We start from the raw sequence: 23,047 nt of genomic DNA, 5'->3' as shown, positions 1-23,047 counted from the left end.
ATCACTCCAGACCCTACCCTCAGCACATCAGTGGGCTCGACCATCACCTCCATGCCATTTAGGCGCTGATGGGTCCGCACTTCCAGAGGGATCAGGACTTCCTGGCGAGGTGGCAACTCCAGGCGCTGGTGGTGACCGACCTTCAAAAGGCCCAGGTGCTCTTCGATTGTCCCTAGGGCCCTGGTTCCCCGTCGTCCCACTTGTTGGAGTGCCTGCTGGACGGGGCGCTGGACTCCCAGGTTCCTCCAATATTGTGGCCCATTTTCCTGGAACAAGAGCTGGTCGAGATGTCGGAGTACATTCATCCCGAGGATCACTGGGCCATGGCTCAGTCCCGGGCTGCTGACTACCAGCAGCCCCTTCCTACCCAGCTCTCGGCCACAAACTACCATCTCCATCCACACCACCCCCACCACGGGAATGGGTAGGTTATTAGCCGCCGTGAGGGTAATGAAGCTCTCGGACACCTCACTTTTAAGATGGGCGTAATGTTCAAGAAAACAGGCCTCAGAAATGGTGGATACCTGAGAGCCGGTATCCAACAAGCAGGACTGATCTTTCCCGCCGAGGCGGCTGACTACCACGGGACACTCTCCTACCAATTCAGCCTGTTCGTTAATGGCTGATCTCTCCCCATCGCTCCCCCCCACGGGTGGTCCCGTTACCGCGAGGGAGGTCAGTTTAACTGTGCCTCCGGGATTGCTTCGGTACAGGTCCGCGCAATATGCCCATACCGATGGCATCGGTAACAACGAGGGCCCCGGCCCTCTCCCGGACGGCCGTCCGGTTCCGCGCCTCGCCCACGGGGCCGCCTGGTGTCCCGCTCACGGGACTCCGTGCCCCGCTGGTCACGCCGGTACACTTCCTCCCTCAGCTGGGAGACCTCTTCCCTCATTTCTTTAGTCACCCGAAGGAAGGCCTCTTTCAGGTCTTGCACGCAGGTCTCTAAGGGATTGGTCTCCCGGCTAGCCACGGGCGCGGAGATCGGCTGTACCCACTGGGGAAAAACGGCGTGTGGCCCGTAATTGGCATTGCGGTCCCTGGCTACGGCGTCGATCTCCACCTGATGGAAGGTCAGGGTGTCATCCTGGGATATCTTATCCAGCATCACCTGCCTCAGGGTCACGTTCCGGAGTCCCATGGCGAACTGGTCCCGCAATATTTGGCTGGTGTTGGTGAGCGCCCCAAACCCATCGGGGTCTTTCCGACGCACTTCTCCCATCATCTCTTGGAGCGCGTTTGCATACTGGGGGATGGACTCATCCTCCCTCTGGAACCGGCCAAACAGACGCTGCCGGAGGGTCCCCGCCGAGGAGGTGTCGCCATAAATATCCCCCAGGATATTATAGATCTCCTCCAGCTCCTCGCGTTCATCGTCGGGCCGCAAGAGAATCGTCCGACGAGCCTCGCCTTCCAGAGAATTCAGGGCGAGGGGCACCTGCAGGTCGTCGGGCACCCGATAGATGAGGAATGTCGCCTCTAGTCGGGCCTTCCAGTCCTCTAAGGTCATATTGCGACCGTCGTAACGGGGTAGGTGGGCGAGGGCTGGTCCGACGTTGAGTCGACGCGATGACCTCCGTCGCTCGTCGTCCGTTCCCCTCGCCACCACATCAGTGGAGCTGGCAGTCGAGCCTCTCCGAGTGCGTGGTTTCGGCGCATCTGTCCACGGCTTCTCGGCCGTGGGTAGTGACCGATCTTCGTCCATCCTGCCGACTACGCCAAGTGTGAGCGGCTAACAAGGATGTACCGCCTGCTGCTGTGCAGGTGTCGTCACTCCACCCACCTGTGCAACGCCGCCGCAGACGATTTCCAGGCACGCCAGAGACTTCACTCTCGAGACCACTCCTCAGGGCGGACACCACCTCACCGCGGACGACAGGGGTCTGGAAAGAGAGGAATATGTCGGTTGAGACGTACGCCCGACCTCCGCCTGGAGCACGGGACACGTCAGGGGTAGCCGCGACCTTAACCGGCTGGGCGGAAGGTCATCACTGGCCAATAGGCCTCAGCTACCCAATTCTCACACACTCGCACTCTCGCACGTTGTGTGGTGAGAGGGGGGTCCTCGCGTCCGCGAGCAAACCCTCCGGACCGGTATACAGGGGGGATGACCGACAGACAGACACAGGGTGATACTCACTTCCAACTTGCGGGTCACCTTGATTGTCGCACCTCTCCACTCCTGTTGGGACAAGAAGAACAACCTCCCTACCTGCAGGCTACTCTACGGCTAACAACGATACAGCCAACTACGCCTGCCTAACAAACTAACTCAAACAACTGGAGGCTACTGGTTCTGCCCCAATCAACGGAGACTGTACTAATTAACACGTGCACTACCCGGCAAGTCAGTGGAACACTTCCCCGGCCCAACAGTATACCCCGATTTACTAGTCCTACCTTCCGGATGTTGGACACCAGCCGGTGCCTTCGGTTCACAAGGGAGGGCGGGGGTCTGGAACAGACTGGCCCACTTCCGATGACCGGGGGATGGCGACGTGTGGGACGGGAACGTTACTCCACACTTCCAATCCCCTGGGTCATACACTGCGTGGGGCCGGTCGGCTTCAAACAGCAACCTCTGACCCCTCGAGAGCTGCTGCACAGCCCACTTCCAGCCGGAAGGGCGCAGGCGGGAGCCTGAAGGAGGGGCACAGGCCTGGGGTGAGGGCACAGGCCTGGGGCCTGGAGTGAGGGCACAGGCCTGGGGCCTGGAGTGAGGGCACAGGCTTGAGGCCTGGAGGGAGGGCACAGGCCTGGAGAGAGGGCACAGGCCTGAGGCCTGGAGGGAGGGCACAGGCCTGGGGCCTGGAGAGAGTACAGGCCGGAGCCTGGAGAGAGGGCACAGGCTTGAGGCCTGGAGGGAGGGCACAGGCCTGGGGCCTGGAGTGGGCACAGGCCGGAGGCCTGCCTAACGTGCACACAGGCCGACAGGGCCTGACTCTGCCCGCAGGCCTAGTGCCTGTCCCTGGTGCTTTAGGGAGGATTATATATAGGTAGAGGTGGCCCAGGGCCGCCTACCTGTCACGGAGGGAGAGGCTGCAGCGGGGAGCTTCGTTAGCTCTTTTGCTCTCCACACGCTGCAGCACTCTCCGCCGGACATCCGCCGCTGGTCGCCGTCTTCCGTCTTCCTGGGTGCCTCCGCCGACGTCTTCCTCCGCACCGCCGACGTCTTCTTCCGCACCGCCGATGTCTTCTTCTCCGCCGACGTCTTCTTCCGCAGGAGCTCTTCTTCCTCTTCTGTCCTCGTCCGCCGTCCGACTGACTGGTCCCGCTCCGCAGCGCCTCTTATATGGCACCGGGAGCGGGCGGAGCTATGACGCGGCGAGCCCCGATTGGCTCGCCGCGGCGAGCTCTGATTGGCGGCCGAGGCGCGAGCCCTGATTGGCTCGCGCTTGGCGCGCCGTTTGAAATACGCCGCTGGGATTGGAGGGGCTTGAATCCTTTCGGATGCAAGCCCCTCCAGACTGGAAACCGCCCGCCGCTCCTCCGCCCGCCGCTCTGCCGCCCGTCGCTCCGTGGAGGGGAAAGTGGTAATCCCCTTCACACCAGTACAAATTATGAGACGACAGCGAGAGAGAAACCCAACACCGTGTGGTTGTGTCTATGTTGCCTTCGTGCTAAGGACCTGGACGTGACAAAACGAGAGGGCAGGAGAGCACTTCCGCCCTTACAGCATCTAAATGTCTCCTTCGTTCTCCGATCGTTTGGGGCAAATTTATTTCTCTATGCCGCATTGGACCCTCGCGGGCTCGGTGTCTCGCTCCGCTTCGCTCGCCACACTTTACTATTCCAAATAGATTGTGACATGGACCCAGGGGGTTATGGGAAAGGTCCTTAGCGCGAAGAGAATCTAGACGCTACCAACACGGAGTGGACACTTTTGTACAAAACAACTGTTACAAATAAAGTTCATTGCAGGAGAAAAAAAAAATCCGCCTCTCACACATCAGCTGCCGTCATAGCTCTCAACCTTCCCCACCGACTTCCGTCACGTAGCGTAACGTAACGTGACGTGCGTGAAGTAACGTTCCTTTTCCGCCTGCGCACACCGGCACCTTACGCACGCGGCGGGGACACAGCAGCGCAGAATACAGGCGGCTCCGGTTATTTCTGTGTAACGTACAGTTCCGGTCCTGCTACAGTCACCTTCACCGGAATCCACGTAGCTCACTCGCCCCTGATCTCGCCGCTCACACGTACGGCATCAGTCGGGACCCTACATCATGCCGAAGAATAAAGGTGAGGCCTGGGGAAGGGGGAGGATTGGCTGTATGGTGCCAGGTTGCGGGCCGGAGACAGATTTGGTTAGTAGCCGGCCCGGCAGCGTAGCTGACAGGGCTTATGATATAGTATCATTGGTCTGGTCTGCGTTGCGGGCGGGCGGTCTGTTTGTAAGGTACTGACTGTAAGGCAGTGCTAGTATTTGTAGTACCTGGGCAATCTGTGAGCTACAGGTTCCCACCTCTAAGGCCCCTCACAGTGAGGTCGATTCAATTCGGCAATTTATGAATAGCGCCTGGAATTAGCTCCCGACGCAATTCAATTCCGCTCCAGTTAAGTCGGCGATGGCTCGTTCTCGTCGACTTCACAGGTAGTTTTGTCGGGAGAATGGGCATTCTCCGACTTAACTACCAGCGGCGATGCTGATTCCTGACAGAATCAGCCTCGCGCCGGCCGCACTTTTGTCGGTTTTCTTCTCTCACCCCCCGGGGATGAGAGAAGAATTCACGACAATTGCGGGTAACTAGCAGCTGAATTGAATAGCGTCGGGAGCTAATTCCCGGCGCTATTCATAAATTGCCGAATTGAATCGACCCCAGTAGCTACCACTGTATATACCACTGGCATTTGTGATCCCGGAGGTCGCCATACCGATTCTGGTATCCAGAATGCCGACACAGGGTGTGAGCGCAATGAAGCCCCGTGCAGTGTCACGCTCACCATGCAGTGGGCTCGGTGGCTCTCTGCGCTCACCACAGGTTCTAGTCCCACTCTGTGTGTGTCGTGGACACCTACAAGTGGCAATAGTCCCTGTTATTCGGCATGCCGACTGTCGGGCTGTCCAATGCTCGGGATGACCGTTTGTCACATGACACCATTACACCATTGAGGTAAATGCCTGTGTAACTGCAGTGGTATGGGAATACATATGTATTACTGGCGGTGGGATGCTGGCTGTCAGTATCCCGACAGTGGCATCCCGCTCGTCAAAATGCCGGCAGCGGCCTGAGCTCTGAGTCCCCTTGTGTGTTTGCTACAATGCAGGCCTGGCGAACAAGCCATAATTGGGAATAGCCCCTGCGAGACTGTATTCCGGCTTTCGGCAGTCGGGATTCCGATATCAGTATTCCGACCGCAGGGATCCTGACAGCCAGCAAACGGATTACCTCCTGTGGTATGGGCCTTGCCTATGTTATCTGTTTGGCTCTTCATCCGGTTATGTGCCTGCCTACGGTATGCTCTGCTCACGCCTACAAGCAGTGTGTTGAGAGTTCTGTAATGTCTGCTATACTCGCATTGCTCAGTTTGAGCACGTACATTTTTTTTTTAGAGGCAGGGTTTACAGTTTCACTTTTATGCATAACTATCTCTTAATCCTCATGCATGGTCTTTGCCTATTGAACTGTTTCCGTCAGGTATCCTGCCTTATAAGCTTGGGTTGATTCAGTAAAATGCACAAATTTAGACTACAATATGTACTGGATTTGTGCAAACTTCCCATACTTTATGCTGAAACAGTGATTTTGCATCTCGCCTAATTGATTTGATCACTTAACTAGCCAATTCATTTTTCTTTCAAAAAGCACCCCAGAAATTCTTAGAGTTCTTATAAAAATGTTTAAATAAATTACAACATATTTTAAAAAAATTTTAATTTTTTTTTTAAAATAAATTATATGGGGGTGTCTCACGCACCCTCCCCTTAGTTTCCATTGTGAAATTACCCCCTTTTCCTGTCGCATTACCCTTCACCCATCGGTTTCCAAAGGCCTTCTGTATTGGTACCCACTTAGGTGTCACTATATATGTGTATAACTGTCTATCCCAACTGTAAATAAAATCTTCTGGGGTACATACCCCCTCCCCAATCGCAAAGGATCACCCATTATTGGCAACCCCCACCTTTGCAATACCCCTTCTTCCTTAAGCAGAGCGCAGCAGCGTTTATGTTGGGGAGTACTGATAATCTGCAGAGATCAGCCTCACAGTGCTCAGGGGGGGACCTATATATGCGTGTTTAGTTTTCCCACATGTGATTTCAGCAGTGATGTCACCGGTTATAGACCCCAAACAACACTGCAGGGTGCTGGAGGAGACCCAGTGATCGTGGTGAGCAAAAAAAATTGGGGTCCTACTTCACTGTTTCTGGTTAGAGCTGGAGGTAGAGGCAGGGAGAAGTTGGGATAGAGCTTGTATGCAATCTATGATAAATGCCCCCCTAATGCTCTCCATGATGCAGTGTGCTCTGCGTTGACTGTCACTGAGGAGGGGGAGATTCTGGAGGAAGACAAGCCAGACTGACTATTAGTAAAGATATTATTAGCCTATATTAATATGGCACCACAAGCGATCCACAGCGCCCATTGCAGAGTACATACACAAATGAGCAAAACAGCACTACAGTTCAAGACAATATAGGACAAGTATGGAAAACCAGGGGTTAAGTGCCATCAGAGGGAGTATGGAGTATAAGATAGTGTAAATAAGAAAAGAAAAGGCACGTAAGTGGAGAAGGCCATGCTCTTGCCAGGTTACAATGTAAAAGGTGGGTTGACAGTGAGCGTGGATAAGAGGATTAGGAGGGCAGTTTGATGAAGAAGTGGGTCTTTAGAGCCCGTTTGAAGTTTTGTGGCGAGTCGGATGGGGAGAGGTAGGGAATTCCAGAGAGAAGTTGTCTGTTTTCAGTAAAAACTCTCTGAACAGTTCATTGTTACAAACTATTTGTCATACACATTTCACCAATCTGGTATTTTAATTATATGGTTCTATACGGTATTAGTTGAGTAGTAGGTTTAAAATATAACTGAACTTTATATCAGTGGCCTATATACCGTATATACTCGAGTATAAGCCGACTTTTTCAGCACTTTTTTTGTGCTGAAAAAGCCACCTCGGCTTATACTCGAGTCAGTGGCAGTGCAGTGTGACAGGCAGAGCAGTGTGAAGGAGGGACACGGAGTGCACCGCGCGCGCCTCTCCTGTGTCCCTCCTGCATCTCCGGCGGCAGCGGCGGGTCTATTAAAGGAAGTACCCGTTCGTGACCTCTGATCACGAACCGGCACTTCCTTTAATAGACCCGCCGCGGCCACCGGAGACGCAGGAGGAACACAGGAGAGGCGCGTGCTGTGCCCTCCGTGTCCCTCCTTCAGAAGACAGCGCGGGATCGACGGAGGGGTAAGTAACAGGCACTGGGGGAGCATATTTGGCACTTGGGGAGGGGGCATATGTGGCAGCATGAGGGGCATATGTGGCAGCATGAGGGGCATATGTGGCAGCATGAGGGCACATCTGGCACTGTGGGGCATATTTGGCAGCATGAGTGCATATCTGGCACTGTGGGGCATATGTGGCAGCATGAGGGGCATTTGTGGCACATCTGGCACTGTGAGGCATATTTGGCAGCATGATTGCATATCTGGCACATCTGGCACTGTGGGGGCATATCTGGCACTGTGGGGGCATATCTGGCACTGTGGGGGCATATCTGGCACTGTGGGGGCATATCTGGCACTGTGGGGGCATTTCTGGCAGTATGAGGGCATTTCTGGCAGTATGAGGGCATTTCTGGCACTGAGGGCTGTGTACTGCTAGAGCTGCATTTCCCACCCTAGGCTTATACTCGAGTCAATAAGTTTTCCCAGGTTTTTGTGGTAGAATTAGGTGCCTCGGCTTATATTCGGGTCGACTTATACTCGAGTATATACGGTAAGTGCACACCACCCTGGTCTCATAAAAAGTTGATTACCTGTGTGCATTGGTTTGCATGGTAATAAGACTGTGGAGGTCGATTAGACTTATGGTGTGTACACACTGAGAGATTTTCTTACAATTTTGATTATATAGATTAGTTAGTGCAGATAGCAAGGTGAAAGCCACCTTGCAATCCCGATTCGATGCCGATGCGTGGTTGGCATCGCAAGCCTAGATAGATCGTGCAGGCAAGTCAATTTTGACTATCTCATAGAAGAGATAGTCAAAATTGACACTTAGCCAATATCGCACATAGTCAGTATTGCAAGCACAGTCATTATGTGCTTGCGATGCCGAACTAGCCCCTGTCGCATAGTGAGAATCGGGCTTAACTCGAATCTCACCGTGAGTATGCACCTTTAGGGGAGATTCAGTTGTTTGAAAAGTCGGTTGGATGTCTGTTTTTTCCTGTCTATTAGATAGGAAAAAACAGACACCCAACTGACTTTTCAAACATTTGAATATCCCCTTTTATGTGCAAACTTCCCTGCTATCCCATGAGTGCAATCTTCCCAAATGTGTATATATTTTAATACTAGAAATTAGATAAAACTGGATGTTTTATGCCTGCAGTAGTCTACACACACCATACTTTCTCTGACGTCCTAGTGGATGCTGGGAACTCCGTAAGGACCATGGGGAATAGACGGGCTCCGCAGGAGACTGGGCACTCTAAAGAAAAGATTAGGTACTATCTGGTGTGCACTGGCTCCTCCCTCTATGCCCCTCCTCTAGACCTCAGTTAGAATCTGTGCCCGGCCAGAGCTGGGTGCTCCTAGTGGGCTCTCCTGAGCTTACTAGTAAAGAAAGTATTTATTAGGTTTTTTATTTTATTTTTTTTATTATTTTTTTTTGAAAGAATATTTTATTAGGTAATGCAGAATTAGGTTACATCAAGTAAGAGAAAACAGTAGACTTATTATGGTATCTCAGCAAGATATTGTTAAACTGTAAAAAGAGTCTGCGGTCTAGTAGACATCATTAGAAATCAGTAGAGGTGTAACCTATTATAATACTGAAATAGAACATAACATTTTGTTTATGTGAAGAAAAATATACTAGTCAAAAATCTAAACAATGTGCAACAGAATGTAGGAGAAAAGGAAGAAAAAGATAACACAGAACTTTAAAGATTATGTAAAGAGAGAGACAGGAAGGTCGAGAAAATGTAGAGAGGGAGAGCAAGAGAAAAGGGGGGAAAGAGAAGAAAAGGAGAGGTAGGACATGGGTTGGGAATTACAAAATGAGAGATGTAGCCGTAAGATAAAAGTTGTGAGTGGGGGGGGGGGGGGGGTTGCCAGTCGGGGTGTATCACCATGTTAAGGGAATTCAGATGGTTTCAGATGGTCGATAAGGGAGGTTCAGCATTGTTATAATCGGTCCAAGGTGACCAAACGCGAATAAATTGAGTCGGGGTGTCATGTATAACTGAGGAGATTCGTTCCAATCTGTAAGTTGACCATATGGCATTAATAGTAGCAGGGATGGGAGGAGGGGCTGTAGACTTCCAGTGTGCTGCAATTTGACACTTAGCAGTGTTAAGTATATGATTAACCAATTTGTGTGTGGGGCGTGGGAGATTGGGGATCGGTCTAGCTAAAAGAGTAAAAAGGTGAGGAGGGCATATCAAAGTCAGTAATATTTTTAATTAATTTGTGTATTTCCTGCCAATACTGGCCTATACTAAGGCACGTCCACCAAACGTGTAATAAAGATCCCCTCTGGCCACATTGTCGCCAGCAGAGATCCGAGGCATCAGGGAAAATAGCACGGAGTCGGGTCAGAACTAAATACCATCTAGTATGTAGTTTATATGCATTTTCTTTAATGCGCACCGAAATTGAACATTTTGATATGGCCAGTTTAATTAGAGACCAATCGTTGGGAGTGAGAGCCTCCCCCGTGTCATTCTCCCATGCCAGTTCGTGAGATTCCTTATCGGGTTGATTGTGAGATAATAAAATCTGATAAATTGACGATATAAGGCCTTTAGATAAGTGGTGTGAGCGACAAAGGGATTCAATAGCTGAAGTGGGTGTGAGGGGAGTGCCTGAAGAGGGGCGGTTAAGTGAGTGGTAAAGATGTCGAATTTGTAAAAATTGGTAAAAAACTCTGTGGGGGAGGTTAAAGCACGATTGTATGTTAGCAAAGTCCGGAAAGGTGTGTAAGGGAGCTATGTCCAGAAGGAACAAAATATTATGGGCAGTCCACAATGGGAAATTACAGTGGTCCATACCGGGAATGAAAGTGGGATTGTTCCATAAGGGGACCAGGAGGGGGTGAAACGAGCGAAGTTTGTAGAAACGTGTACAGTAATCCCAGATGGATAGTGTGAATCGAATTGTAGGGAGCAAAGATGAAGTTGGTGGGCGATGTGCGCGTGAGCACCATAAGAGGGTAGAAGGGGAATATACCGACAATGTGTGGGCTTCTATATGTGTCCAAACTTTCTGGTTCGGCGGGGCATGCCAATGAATACAAGAGGCTAAGTGGGTGGCTCGATAGTATTTGATAATATCAGGTATGCCTATTCCTCCTGAGGATTGATGTTTGTGCAGTACTCGCATCTTGACCCTCGGTTTTTTGGTTGCCCATATAAAATTTGAGATGTCTCGTTGCAAGTTCTTGAGAATTGAGGTGGGGATATGAATTGGTAGCGTCTGCCATAAGTATATAAGTATAATAAGCGGGGTAGAACGTTCATTTTTACCGCCGCGGTGCGACCGAACCATGATATATATTGTTTATCCCACGTTAATAGGTCCGTTTTGATAGCGGCTAGCAATCTTGGGAAATTGGCAGCATATAACCGAGGATATGATTTTGTTAGAAAAAACCCCAAATATTTGAGCTTTTCAGGTTGCCACCGAAAAGGAAAGTCCGTTTGAAGCAGTGTTAGATCTGAGTATGGGATGTTAATATCTAAAAATTCTGTTTTATCTGTGTTGATGTTGTAATTTGAATGTAAGCCATAAATGCGAGCCTCAGCAAATAAGGTTGGGAGGGAAACAGTAGGATTGGTCAATGTCAGTATTACATCGTCCGCGTATAGTGCTATCTTATGGTCAGAGTGTACCACCCCTATACCCGTGATGTTGCTATTAAGCCTAATCCTCGCTGCGAAAGGCTCCATGACGAGGGCAAACAACAGGGGGGAAAGAGGACAACCCTGTCGGGTGCCGTTTTTAATTTGGAAGGGCTCGGAGGTGAGGCCATTTACCAATACGGAGGCGGAGGGGTTATGATAGAGGGAATTAATACCATTGAGAAAAGCGCCTCGAAATCCCATATGACATAGGGTTTGAGTCAAAAACGGCCAGGCAACCCTGTCAAAGGCTTTTTCGGCATCGAGCGCCACCACCAGGGTCGACAGCGAGCGGGTTGTCGCTATTTGAATAAGATTGATCAGACGCCTCGTGTTATCGGAAGCTTGTCTGTTGGAGATAAAGCCCACCTGGTCCGGGTGGACCAAGGACGTCAATATAGGGGTTAGACGCATGGCAAGAATCTTAGCAAAAAGTTTTAGATCAACGTTTAAAAGAGAGATAGGCCTATAATTGCCCATCTCTAGAGGGTCTCTCTGTGGTTTAGGGATAATTACAATGTTGGCCCTGGTGGTGGCATCAAGCGTACCGCCCTCCAGTAGTGAGTTGAAAAGGGGACGAAGCATAGGAAGCAGCGAGTCTGTAAATTTTTTATAGTATAGGGCGGTGAAGCCATCAGGACCCGGTGCTGCAGAGCGGCGTAGCGATTTAATAGCTATCCTAATCTCCTCGTCAGTGATCGCTGCATTAAGGGTTTGAAGCTGAGTCACGGATAGTGTGAGTAAAGAACATGAATCCAGGTAATGGGTGAGAGAGGTGATGTCCGAAGGCGAGGAAGAGGGGCTATGTGAGAGATTGTAGAGCGATTTCAAAGAACTGGCAAAATTGTCTAGTCATTACTTGAGGATCGTGGGTAGTAGTGCCATCTAGACATTTCAGCTTAAGGATACGGTTGCGAGTGCGTTTAGCGCGCAGCTTGCGGGCTAAGATGGTATCCGCTTTGTCAGATTTTTCGTAAAAAGTTTGTCGAACCCATAGGAGAGTTTGCGCTGCCTTTTTAGATAAAATTTGCGATAGTTGCCCCTTGACAGCGAGTATCTTTAAATAAGTGCGTCTTTTAGGATGATTGTGGTGTAGATCTGTCAGGGAGACTAGTGTCTTTTCAAGCTCTAATATGCGTGCCATCTCTGATTTCTTAGATGCAGCTGACAAACTGATAACGGTACCCCGAAGTGTAGCCTTATGAGCTTCCCACAGGGTGGGTGAGGGGATACCAGGGGTAGTGTTGAGGGTAACAAAATCCGTGAGGGCTGTGGTAATAGCCTCAATATTTGATTGTTTCAAGAGGAGGGATTCATTAAGTCGCCAGTGGCGTACGGTGCGAGGGCCCATATGAGAAGAAATTTCCAATTCGATGGCTAGATGATCTGACCATGATGCAGGGAGGATCTGAGCGCCAAGAAGGGTTTGGGATGTGGCACGGTCCACAAAAAAATAATCAATGCGGGTGTGTAGGCCATGGGGGGGAGAAAAGTGCGTGAATCCTCTCGCATTGGGGTATTGTACTCTCCAAGTGTCATATAGGTCGTGGAGAGCTAATCGTGACAAGAGCGCCTTGGACGTCTTGACATGCCTGGGGGGAGTATCAGAGGAGTGAGATCTATCCAGTTTGGGGTCCATGATAGTATTGAAATCCCCTCCTATAATGGTAAGTCCCCGGGGCAGTTGGGTAAGTTGATTATAGAAGGTAGCATAGAGGGAACCTTGTTGGCCATTAGGGGCATAAACTGAGGCTAAGATAATTGGGGCATGATTGTACATACCCTTAAGAATCTGAAAACGTCCCAGTGGATCAGAAATAGAATCATGTATAGTGATAGGTGTGTTGTGATGAATGAGAATTGCAGTGCCTCGACGCTTAGCGTTCATTGAGGAGTGAAAGGCCGTGGGATATTGTTTGGTCGTGAGGGAAGAATGGGGAGTTTTAAGGTGGGTCTCTTGCAACATAATAATACTAGATTTACACCTGTGAAAATATTGGATGGCCATAGCTCTTTTGGTTGGGGAATTAAGACCGTTTACGTTAAGAGTTAGAACTGTCAACTTCATGGTGGATCAAAAGAAAATGAGCTTAGTAGCAAATAGGATCCACATCCCGACTGGCGAGAAGGGCAGGGGGGGAGAACATGAAGAAGGTTAAAGATAGTGAGAGAGGGGTTAAGAATTAGGGAAAAGAAAGGGCGACCTACTCCTATAGTGGAGTCAGGTCCAATGTAGAAAGAGGGAGTGTCGCTATGACACATCCAACTGGAGACATGGGTGAGTAAGAACAACAAAATTCGCAGTATGTGAAACTTTAGTGAACATACTAGGTAACAACAAGAGCAAGATGACCTAAGGAAGAACAAGGGCCAATATTGATACATTAACATATTAACGCCTGAGATGAGAGTGAGTGAAGGGAAGGGGAGGGAGGGGGAAAAAAAAAATTTGGGGAGGGAGGGGGGGGGATAAAAAAGGGCGTATGGTCTATCTAGAGAGCAATTATCAAACTTATTAAACTTATTACTAAGGAGCATCAAAAGTGCATAAAGAATTAACATTAATAAGATGTAAGGCATAGCTTTCTCTAATAACAGAACAAATGCAATTAAGCCGGGGACCAATCCTTCGACGGCGCCGCGGGTCTGTGAGGCGGAGCAGGTTGTCGGCAAATTTCTGGAACATCTTCTAGAAGACCAAACGACTTCAGTAGATCATAACCTTGGGTTGGAGTCTTAACAGCGTGAGTCGTGCCATTTCTGGTGACCAATAATTGAAAGGGGAAGCCCCACTTGTATTTGATAGAGTGGGTTCTCAAAGTCTTGGTGACATCCAGAAGATCTCTTCGTTTCTTAAGGGTCGACGGGGCCAGATCCTGAAAAAGTTGAAGTTGAGACACAGAGTGGGAGACCGTGGAGAGCCCTCTAACAGCGGTCATAATTTGCTCTTTCGCTTTAAAGTAATGAAAGCGGAGGATTACGTCCCGTGGTGGTTGGGTCGAGGGCGGTTTGGGGCGGAGAGCCCTGTGGGCCCGGTCCAAATGAAGATCTACAGCAATGTCAGGGACTATGTGGAGAAAAGGGTCCTCTAAATAGGCTGGAAGTGTGTCGGCAGTTACCGTTTCCTGGATGTTACGTATGCGGATATTCCGCCTATTTCGGTTTTCAATGTCCTCGAGATGGTCTTTGTATGTTTCCATTTCAGCCCGCAGATCCGTGAATTCTTGGTCCATCACGCTCTGGTGTTGGCAGATTTCATCTACCTTCTGTTCGAGACTGTCCGTTCTGGTACCTAGGTCATCCAGTTCCGATTTAAAATCTGCGAGGGCCGATCTCATCTCTGATTGTATCGTTTTAGTAACTATGGAGATCACATCCTGAGCCGATAGAGGGGGGTCAGTATGAGAGGCACCAGCCATGGTCAGAGCGCTCTCAGCCCCAGGCGATTGTTTCGGAAGAGAACCGGCTTTTTCCCACGCCCTAATGATGCTGGGTTTGGATGGAGCAGGGGCCTTTCGGCGCTTCTGTGGCATACCGTGGGGAAAAATAAAAAATAAAAATGGAAAGTTTTACAATGCGGGATAGATGTGATGGGGCTTCCCCTGATAGAATGGCAGTTACGGTCTCATGAAGATATATGCAATAGAAGCAGACGGCATTAATAACAACAGAAACGTGCAGCTGAGCCCCTGTTCAGGTCAGGCCATCTCGTGAGTTAAAGGTAGATCATCATCATCAGGCGAGTTGAAAAGAGCATATGTGGTGAGAAACCGGGCACTGTAGTATAGGAATGGAGGACACCATCCGGGGGGGGGGCACTCAATAAATGTATCCTTAGGCAGCAGTGCGTCGATCGGGTCAAGCAGATGAGGCGTCGCCCGTGTGCGCTCCCATTAGTATATTGGGGGTTGCGGGTTGTCACCAGACAGCAAGGTAGTGTCCAGGGCGTGTAGATATATATATATATATATATATATATATATATATATATATATATATATATATATATATATATATATATTTGTTTATTTATTTTTGAGTTTTGTTAATATATATATATTCCCCTCCTCCTCCTTCTGCCTCCTCCCTCCTCACCTCCCCCCCCCCCCCAATCCCTTTTTTGAGGGGTCACAGGGGACACGTGCCAGGAGAGCATGGAGGGGAAAGAGAGCGGGGCGCAGGGCTGCGAGTCCACCGCAGCCTCACTCACCAGTCCAGCGGAAGCACACACACAGGGTTCAATGGGGTCCCCCTGCGGGGGGTGCGGCAGGCAGTGCGGGTCCCGTGGTGCAGGCCGCGTTGGTAGTGTGTAGCTTGCTGCGGCCGTCCGCCTCCTCCAAGATGGCCGCCGAACGAGCCCGTATGTCGTGTGTATGGGGGAGGCGGCGGAGGCCGGCCGGGTAGGTTAGCTGGGTCCGGCAGTGAGTGGAGCCCGTGGCCGCCGAGTGGAGAGCCGCGCCGGGTCCGGCCGAGTAGTGCAGATGCGGTGCGGGGCCTTTCGTGGATATCTGCCTCCTCCAAGATGGCCGCCGGACGAGCCGCACGCGGCAGAAGCGGCGCCCAGCGCCGATCAACGGGGTGAGTGAGAGCAGCGGTGGAGGGTCAGGCACACCCGGGGGGGTCCGGGGGCTCGTGGCGGGCGGTTAAGCCGTGTTGTTTACAGCGTGCGGGGGCACCCGGGAGCCGCGCCGGGTCCGGTTCAAAATCGAGGTCCCAGGCCGGAGGGTGCGGCTAGGCCTCAATCCGCAGAAGCTGCTATAAGTTGCTCCTCGATTCCGTGGCCGTAGTCTGGACACACCCTTGGACACTACAGGTGGGAATCCGTTAATAGGGACACTGTGTGGGTTGATATGGGTAAAAATAATAGATTTGAGCCTCGTAAAGTGTGGAGCTCAGGGCAGACGTGTCTGTTCCTCTCAGTAGCTAGGCCACGCCCCCAGGTTTTTAATTTTCAGTGAGCTTCTGCTGGCAACAGACTCACTGCTACGTGGGACTAAGGGGAGAGAAGCAAACCTACCTGCTTGCAGCTAGCTTGTGCTTCTTAGGCTACTGGACACCATTAGCTCCAGAGGGTTCGAACACAGGCACCTGTCCTCGATCGTCCGTTCCCGGAGCCGCGCCGCCGTCCCCCTTGCAGAGCCAGAAGAACAGAAGCTAGAAGACGACGAAATCGGCGGCTGAAGACTCCTGTCTTCATTAAGGTAGCGCACAGCACCGCAGCTGTGCGCCATTGCTCCCAGCACACTTACACACTCCGGTCACTGTAGGGTGCAGGGCGCTGGGGGGGGGGGGGGCGCCCTGGGCTGCAATTGAAGTACCTTTGGCATAAAAATACATATATACAGTCTAGCACTGTATATATGTAAAAAACCCCGCCATTATTTTACACTGAAAGCGGGACAGAAGCCCGCCACTGAGGGGGCGGGGCCTTCTTCCTCAGCACACCAGCGCAATTTTTTCTTCACAGCTCCGCTGGAAGCAGCTCCCCAGGCTCTCCCCTGCAGTATCCAGGTACAAGACGGGTTAAAAAGAGAGGGGGGGCACATAAACTTAGGCGCAAAGAATACTAAAAAAGCAGCTATTGGGTATATCACTTATTAGCAGTGAAAATCCCTGTTATATATCGCTGTGGTGTGTGCTGGCATACTCTCTCTCCCCAAAGGACTTTGTGGGGTCCTGTCCTCAGTCTGAGCATTCCCTGTGTGTGTGCGGTGTGTCGGTACGGCTGTGTCGACATGTTGGATGAGGAAGGTTTATGTGGAGGCGGAGCAAGGGCAGATAAGTTTGGTATCGCCCCCGTCGGGGCCGACACCTGATTGGATGGATATGTGGAAGGTCTTAAATGACAATGTAAACTCCTTACATAAAAGGTTTGATGACGCTGCAGCCTTGGGACAGCCGGGGTCTCAGCCCGCGCCTGCCCAGGCGACTCAGAAACCGTCAGGGGCTCATAAACGCCCTCTATCTCAGATGGTTGACACAGATGTCGACACGGAGTCCGACTCAAGTGTCGACGATGATGAGGCACATTTACAGTCTAAAATGACCAAGGCCATCCGATACATGATTATTGCAATGAAAGATGTATTACACATTTCTGAGAGTAACCCGGTTAATACCAAGAGGGTTTATATGTTTGTGGAGAAAAAGCAGCCAGTGACTTTTCCCCCATCTGATGAATTAAATGAATTGTGTGAAGAAGCGTGGAGTTCCCCTGATAAGAAATTAGTGATTTCTAAGAGGTTATTGATGGCGTACCCTTTCCCGCCAACGGACAGGTTACGTTGGGAAACATCCCCTAGGGTGGACAAGGCGCTGACACGCTTATCTAAAAAGGTGGCCCTGCCATCTCAGGATACGGCCGCCCTAAAGGAGCCTGCGGATAGAAAGCAGGAAGCTATCCTGAAGTCAGTGTATACACACTCTGGTACTCTACTGAGACCTGCTATTGCTTCAGCCTGGATGTGTAGTGCTGTAGCAGCGCGGACAGATACTCTGTTAGACGACATAGATTCCCTCGACAGAGATACTGTTTTGCTAACCCTGGGCCATATCAAAGACGTCGTCTTATATATGCGAGATGCTCAGAGGGACATTTGCCTGCTGGGCTCTAGAATTAATGCTATGTCCATTTCTGCCAGGAGGGTCTTATGGACTCGGCAATGGACAGGAGATGCTGATTCTAAAAAACACATGGAGGTTTTGCCTTATAAGGGTGAGGAATTGTTTGGGGACGGTCTGTCGGACCTCGTGTCTACAGCGACAGCTGGAAAGTCCACTTTCTTGCCTCAGGTTTCCTCACAGCCTAAGAAAGCACCGTATTATCAAATGCAGTCCTTTCATTGCCAAAAAGGCAAGAGGGTCAGGGGTGCATCCTTTCTTGCCAGAGGCAGGGGTAGAGGTAAGAAGCTGCACCATGCAGCCAGTTCCCAGGAACAAAAGTCCTCCCCTGCTTCCACTAAGTCCACCGCATGACGTTGGGGCTCCACAGGCGGAGCCAGGTGCGGTGGGGGCGCGTCTCCGAAACTTCAGCAGCCAGTGGGTTCGCTCACAGGTGGATTTCTGGGCTATACAAATTGTATCTCAGGGATACAAGCTGGAATTCGAAGCGACTCCCCCCCTCCCCCCGCCGTTACCTCAAATCAGCCTTGCCAGCTTCCCCCATGGAAAGGGAGGTAGTGCTGGCGGCAATTCACAAGCTGTACCTCCAGCAAGTGATTGTCAGGGTCCCCCTCCTTCAACAGGGAAGGGGTTACTATTCCACAATGTTTGTGGTACCAAAACCGGACGGTTCGGTGAGACCCATTCTGAATTTAAAGTCCTTGAACACTTATATAAAGAAATTCAAGTTCAAAATGGAATTGCTCAGAGCGGTTATTGCAAGCCTGGAAGAGGGGGATTTTATGGTGTCGCTGGACATAAAAGATGCTTACTTGCATGTCCCCATTTACCCACCTCACCAGGAGTACCTCAGATTTGTGGTACAGGACTGTCATTACCAGTTCCAGACGTTGCCGTTTGGCCTGTCCACGGCACCGAGAATATTTACCAAGGTAATGGCCGAAATGATGATACTCCTTCGGCAGAAGGGAGTTATAATTATCCTGTACTTGGACGATCTCCTCATAAAGGCGAGGTCCAGGGAGCAGTTGTTGATCAGCGTAGCACTCTCTCAGGAAGTGTTGCAACAGCACGGCTGGATTCTGAATGTTCCAAAGTCGCAGCTGATTCCTACGACACGTCTGCTTTTCCTGGGCATGATTCTGGACACAGAACAGAAGAAGGTGTTTCTCCCGGTGGAGAAGGCCCAGGAATTAGCATCTCTGGTCAGGGACCTCCTGAAACCAAAACAGGTATCGGTGCATCACTGCACGCGAGTCCTGGGAAAGATGGTGGCTTCATACGAAGCCATTCCCTTCGGCAGGTTCCATGCGAGGATCTTTCAGTGGGATCTGTTGGACAAGTGGTCCGGATCGCATCTTCAGATGCATCGGCTGATCACCCTGTCCCCAAGGGCCAGGGTGTCTCTTCTGTGGTGGCTGCAGAGTGCTCACCTACTCGAGGGCCGCAGGTTCGGCATACAGGACTGGGTCCTGGTGACCACGGATGCAAGCCTCCGAGGATGGGGGGCAGTCACTCAGGGGAGAAACTTCCAAGGGCTGTGGTCAAGTCTGGAGACTTCTCTACACATAAATATACTGGAATTAAGGGCCATTTACAACGCCCTGAGTCAAGCATAGCCCCTGCTTCGAAACCAGCCAGTGTTGATTAAGTCAGACCAACATCACGGCGGTCGCCCATGTAAACCGCCAGGGCGGCACAAAAAGCAGGATGGCGGAAGCCACAAAGATTCTTCGATGGGCGGAGAATCACCTGCAAGCACTGTCAGCAGTGTTCATTCCGGGAGTGGACAACTGGGAAGCAGACTTCCTCAGCAGACACGACCTCCACCCGGGAGAGTGGGGACTTAATCAAGAAGTCTTCCAACTGATTGCAAACCGATGGGAACTGCCACAGGTGGACATGATGGCGTCCCGCCTCAACAAAAAGCTAAAAAGATATTGCGCCAGGTCAAGGGACCCTCAGGCGATAGCTGTGGACGACCTAGTGACACCGTGGGTGTACCAGTCGGTATATGTGTTTCCTCCTCTTCCTCTCATACCAAAAGTACTGAGAATAGTAAGAAAGAGAGGAATAAGAACAATACTCATTGTTCCGGACTGGCCAAGAAGGACTTGGTACCCGGAACTGCAAGAAATGCGCACAGAGGACCCATGGCCTCTGCCTCTCAGACAGGACCTGCTGCAACAAGGGCCCTGTCTGTTCCAAGACTTACCGCGGCTGCGTTTGACAGCATGGCGGTTGAACGCCGGATCCTAGCGGAAAAAGGCATTCTGGATGAAGTTATTCCTACGCTGATAAAGGCTAGGAAAGACGTGACAGCAAAGCATTATCACCGTATATGGCGAAAATATGTTGCTTGGTGTGAGGCCAGGAAGGCCCCTACAGAGGATTTCCAGCTGGGTCGTTTCCTGCACTTCCTACAGTCAGGGGTGACTATGGGCCTAAAATTGGGGTCCATAAAGGTTCAGATTTCGGCCCTTTCAAAAAGAACTGGCTTCACTGCCTGAGGTTCAGACATTTGTTAAGGGAGTGCTGCATATTCAACCCCCTTTTGTGCCACCAGTGGCACCCTGGGATCTTAACGTTGTGTTGGATTTCCTGGAATCCAATTGGTTTGAGCCACTTAAGACCGTGGAACTGAAGTATCTCACGTGGAAAGTGGTCATGCTGTTGGCCTTAGCATCGGCTAGGCGTGTGTCGGAATTGGCGGCTTTGTCATGTAAAAGCCCATATCTGATCTTCCATATGGACAGGGCAGAATTGAGGACTCGTCCCCAATTTCTCCCAAAGGTGGTGTCCTCGTTTCATTTGAACCAACCTATTGTGGTGCCTTCGGCTACTCGGGACTTGGAGGACTCCAAGTTGCTGGACGTAGTCAGGGCTTTGAAAATATATATTTCCAGAACGGCTGGAGTCAGGAAGACTGACTCGCTGTTTATCTTGCATGCCCCCAACAAGCTGGGTGCTCCTGCTTCAAAGCAAACTATTGCTCGCTGGATCTGTAGCACGATTCAGCTGGCTCATTCTGCGGCTGGATTGCCGCATCCAAAATCAGTAAAAGCCCATTCCACAAGGAAGGTGGGCTCTTCTTGGGCGGCTGCCCGAGGGGTCTCGGCTTTACAGCTTTGCCGAGCGGCTACTTGGTCGGGTTCAAACACATTTGCAAAGTTCTACAAGTTTGATACCCTGGCTGAGGAGCACCTTGTGTTTGCTCATTCGGTGCTGCAGAGTCATCCGCACTCTCCCGCCCGTTTTGGAGCTTTGGTATAATCCCCATGGTCCTTACGGAGTTCCCAGCATCCACTAGGACGTCAGAGAAAATAAGAATTTACTCACCGGTAATTCTATTTCTCGTAGTCCGTAGTGGATGCTGGGCGCCCGTCCCAAGTGCGGACTTTCTGCAATACATGTATATAGTTATTGCTTAACTAAGGGTTATTGTTATGAGCCATCCGTTGAGTGAGGCTCAGTTGTTGTTCATACTGTTAACTCGGTAAGGTATCACAAGTTGTACGGTGTGATTGGTGTGGCTGGTATAAGTCTTACCCTGGATTCAAAATTTCCTTTCCTTGTAATGTCAGCTCTTCCGGGCACAGTTTCCCTCACTGAGGTCTGGAGGAGGGGCATAGAGGGAGGAGCCAGTGCACACCAGATAGTACCTAATCTTTTCTCTAGAGTTCCCAGTCTCCTGCGGAGCCCGTCTATTCCCCATGGTCCTTACGGAGTTCCCAGCATCCACTACGGACTACGAGAAATAGAATTACCGGTGAGTAAATTCTTATTTTTTCCAACATAAATCAGCAAACAAGGAAGGACATTACCAGGGGATGTAGTCACTATCCCGGCAGTCAGCATACTGACGTCAGGATCCCGGCTGGCCCAGGACTATACCCACTTGTGGGTGTCCACGACACCCATAGAGTGGAAACAGAACCCGTAGTGAGCACAGCAAGCCTGCAAGGGGCTTCGTTGCGCTCGCCCCCATGTCTGCATTCTAGTGGCCGGAAACCCGGTGTCTGTATGCTGACCGCCGGGATCCTGGTTACCAATCGCCCATACCCAATGCATTTACAGGAATAAGGGAGCATACAGTGCACAGTACAGTGTGCCAGCAACAACTGGATCAGGCATAGGTGTCAGTACATAAATAGAGCATAAAGCAGACTGCACCTTCATCACTATATAATATACACAGGAGACAGGCCAGGTACATTACTACAGAGGGTGACTACATGGGAACACTGGGGATGAGACCAGTGCAGGGCCAGGGGCCAGATACTACAGCCCCCACTGCCTCCCTTCATCTACCCCGCGCACAGACCAGGTGCCGCCTCTCACCCATTACCCTTAGCATGTGATCATCACCCTGCCCTCACCTGTCTCTTGCCGGCAGGTGCAGGAGATGGAACCCCCATGGAGATATGATAAATTTCCGTTGACACCTGCCGCAAGCACACATTAACAAGAGGCAGCAGGGATCCCGGGACATTGCGCACAGTGTGAGCTCACACACAGTAGCATTCCCTTGCCAGGCTGGTTCCTCCTCCACTATAGTCATTTCTGCAGCCAGGCATGGGAGAGGGAGACATCATTCATAACCAATCACAGTGGAGCGCGTCCCCAGAGACTCACCAACTCTGAAAGTGAGTCCCCGGTTGTCAATATCACGTAAAATACGCGGTATGGTGTGTGTTTGCGAACACTGAGACCCATTCTGCATTTGTGCATAACTCATCTCTGAAATCGCCGGGGCAAGCCCAGGTCACTGAAAACTGCTTTTGTTTTTGCGACTGTACCAGGTAATACCCCTTTTCTCTGACGTCCTAGTGGATGCTGGGACTTCCGTAAGGACCATGGGGAATAGCGGCTCCGCAGGAGACTGGGCACAAAAGTAAAAGCTTTAGACTAGCTGGTGTGCACTGGCTCCTCCCCCTATGACCCTCCTCCAAGCCTCAGTTAGATTTTTGTGCCCGAACGAGAAGGGTGCATGCTAGGTGGCTCTCCTGAGCTGCTTAGAAGTAAAAGTTTAAATAGGTTTTTTATTTTCAGTGAGTCCTGCTGGCAACAGGCTCACTGCATCGTGGGACTAAGGGGAGAAGAAGCGAACTCACCTGCGTGCAGAGTGGATTGGGCTTCTTGGCTACTGGACATTAGCTCCAGAGGGACGATCACAGGTTCAGCCTGGATGGGTCCCGGAGCCGCGCCGCCGGCCCCCTTACAGAGCCAGAAGAGCGAAGAGGTCCGGAGAAATCGGCGGCAGAAGACGTTCCTGTCTTCAAATAAGGTAGCGCACAGCACTGCAGCTGTGCGCCATTGCTCTCAGCACACTTCACACTCCGGTCGCTGGGGGGGAGCGCCCTGAGA

General features: G+C 51.0%; 1 protein-coding gene across 1 annotated transcript in view; it reads left to right on the top strand.

The window, feature by feature from the left end:
* Positions 1–3,995: 3,995 nt before the first annotated feature.
* EIF1AX (eukaryotic translation initiation factor 1A X-linked) overlaps positions 3,996–23,047 on the top strand; it is a 77,758-nt gene continuing 58,706 nt past the window's right edge. The window contains exon 1 of the mRNA XM_063955756.1: positions 3,996–4,242. Within this exon, the coding sequence (XP_063811826.1) occupies positions 4,227–4,242 (16 nt within the window). The 5' untranslated portion in view covers positions 3,996–4,226. The remainder of the gene's footprint in view (positions 4,243–23,047) is intronic.

Source organism: Pseudophryne corroboree, chromosome 2 (assembly GCF_028390025.1).
Source record: "Pseudophryne corroboree isolate aPseCor3 chromosome 2, aPseCor3.hap2, whole genome shotgun sequence".
Lineage (NCBI taxonomy): Eukaryota > Metazoa > Chordata > Amphibia > Anura > Myobatrachidae > Pseudophryne > Pseudophryne corroboree.
Note: the sequence above shows the minus strand (reverse complement) of the source record. Positions and strands in the feature narration are given on the sequence as shown.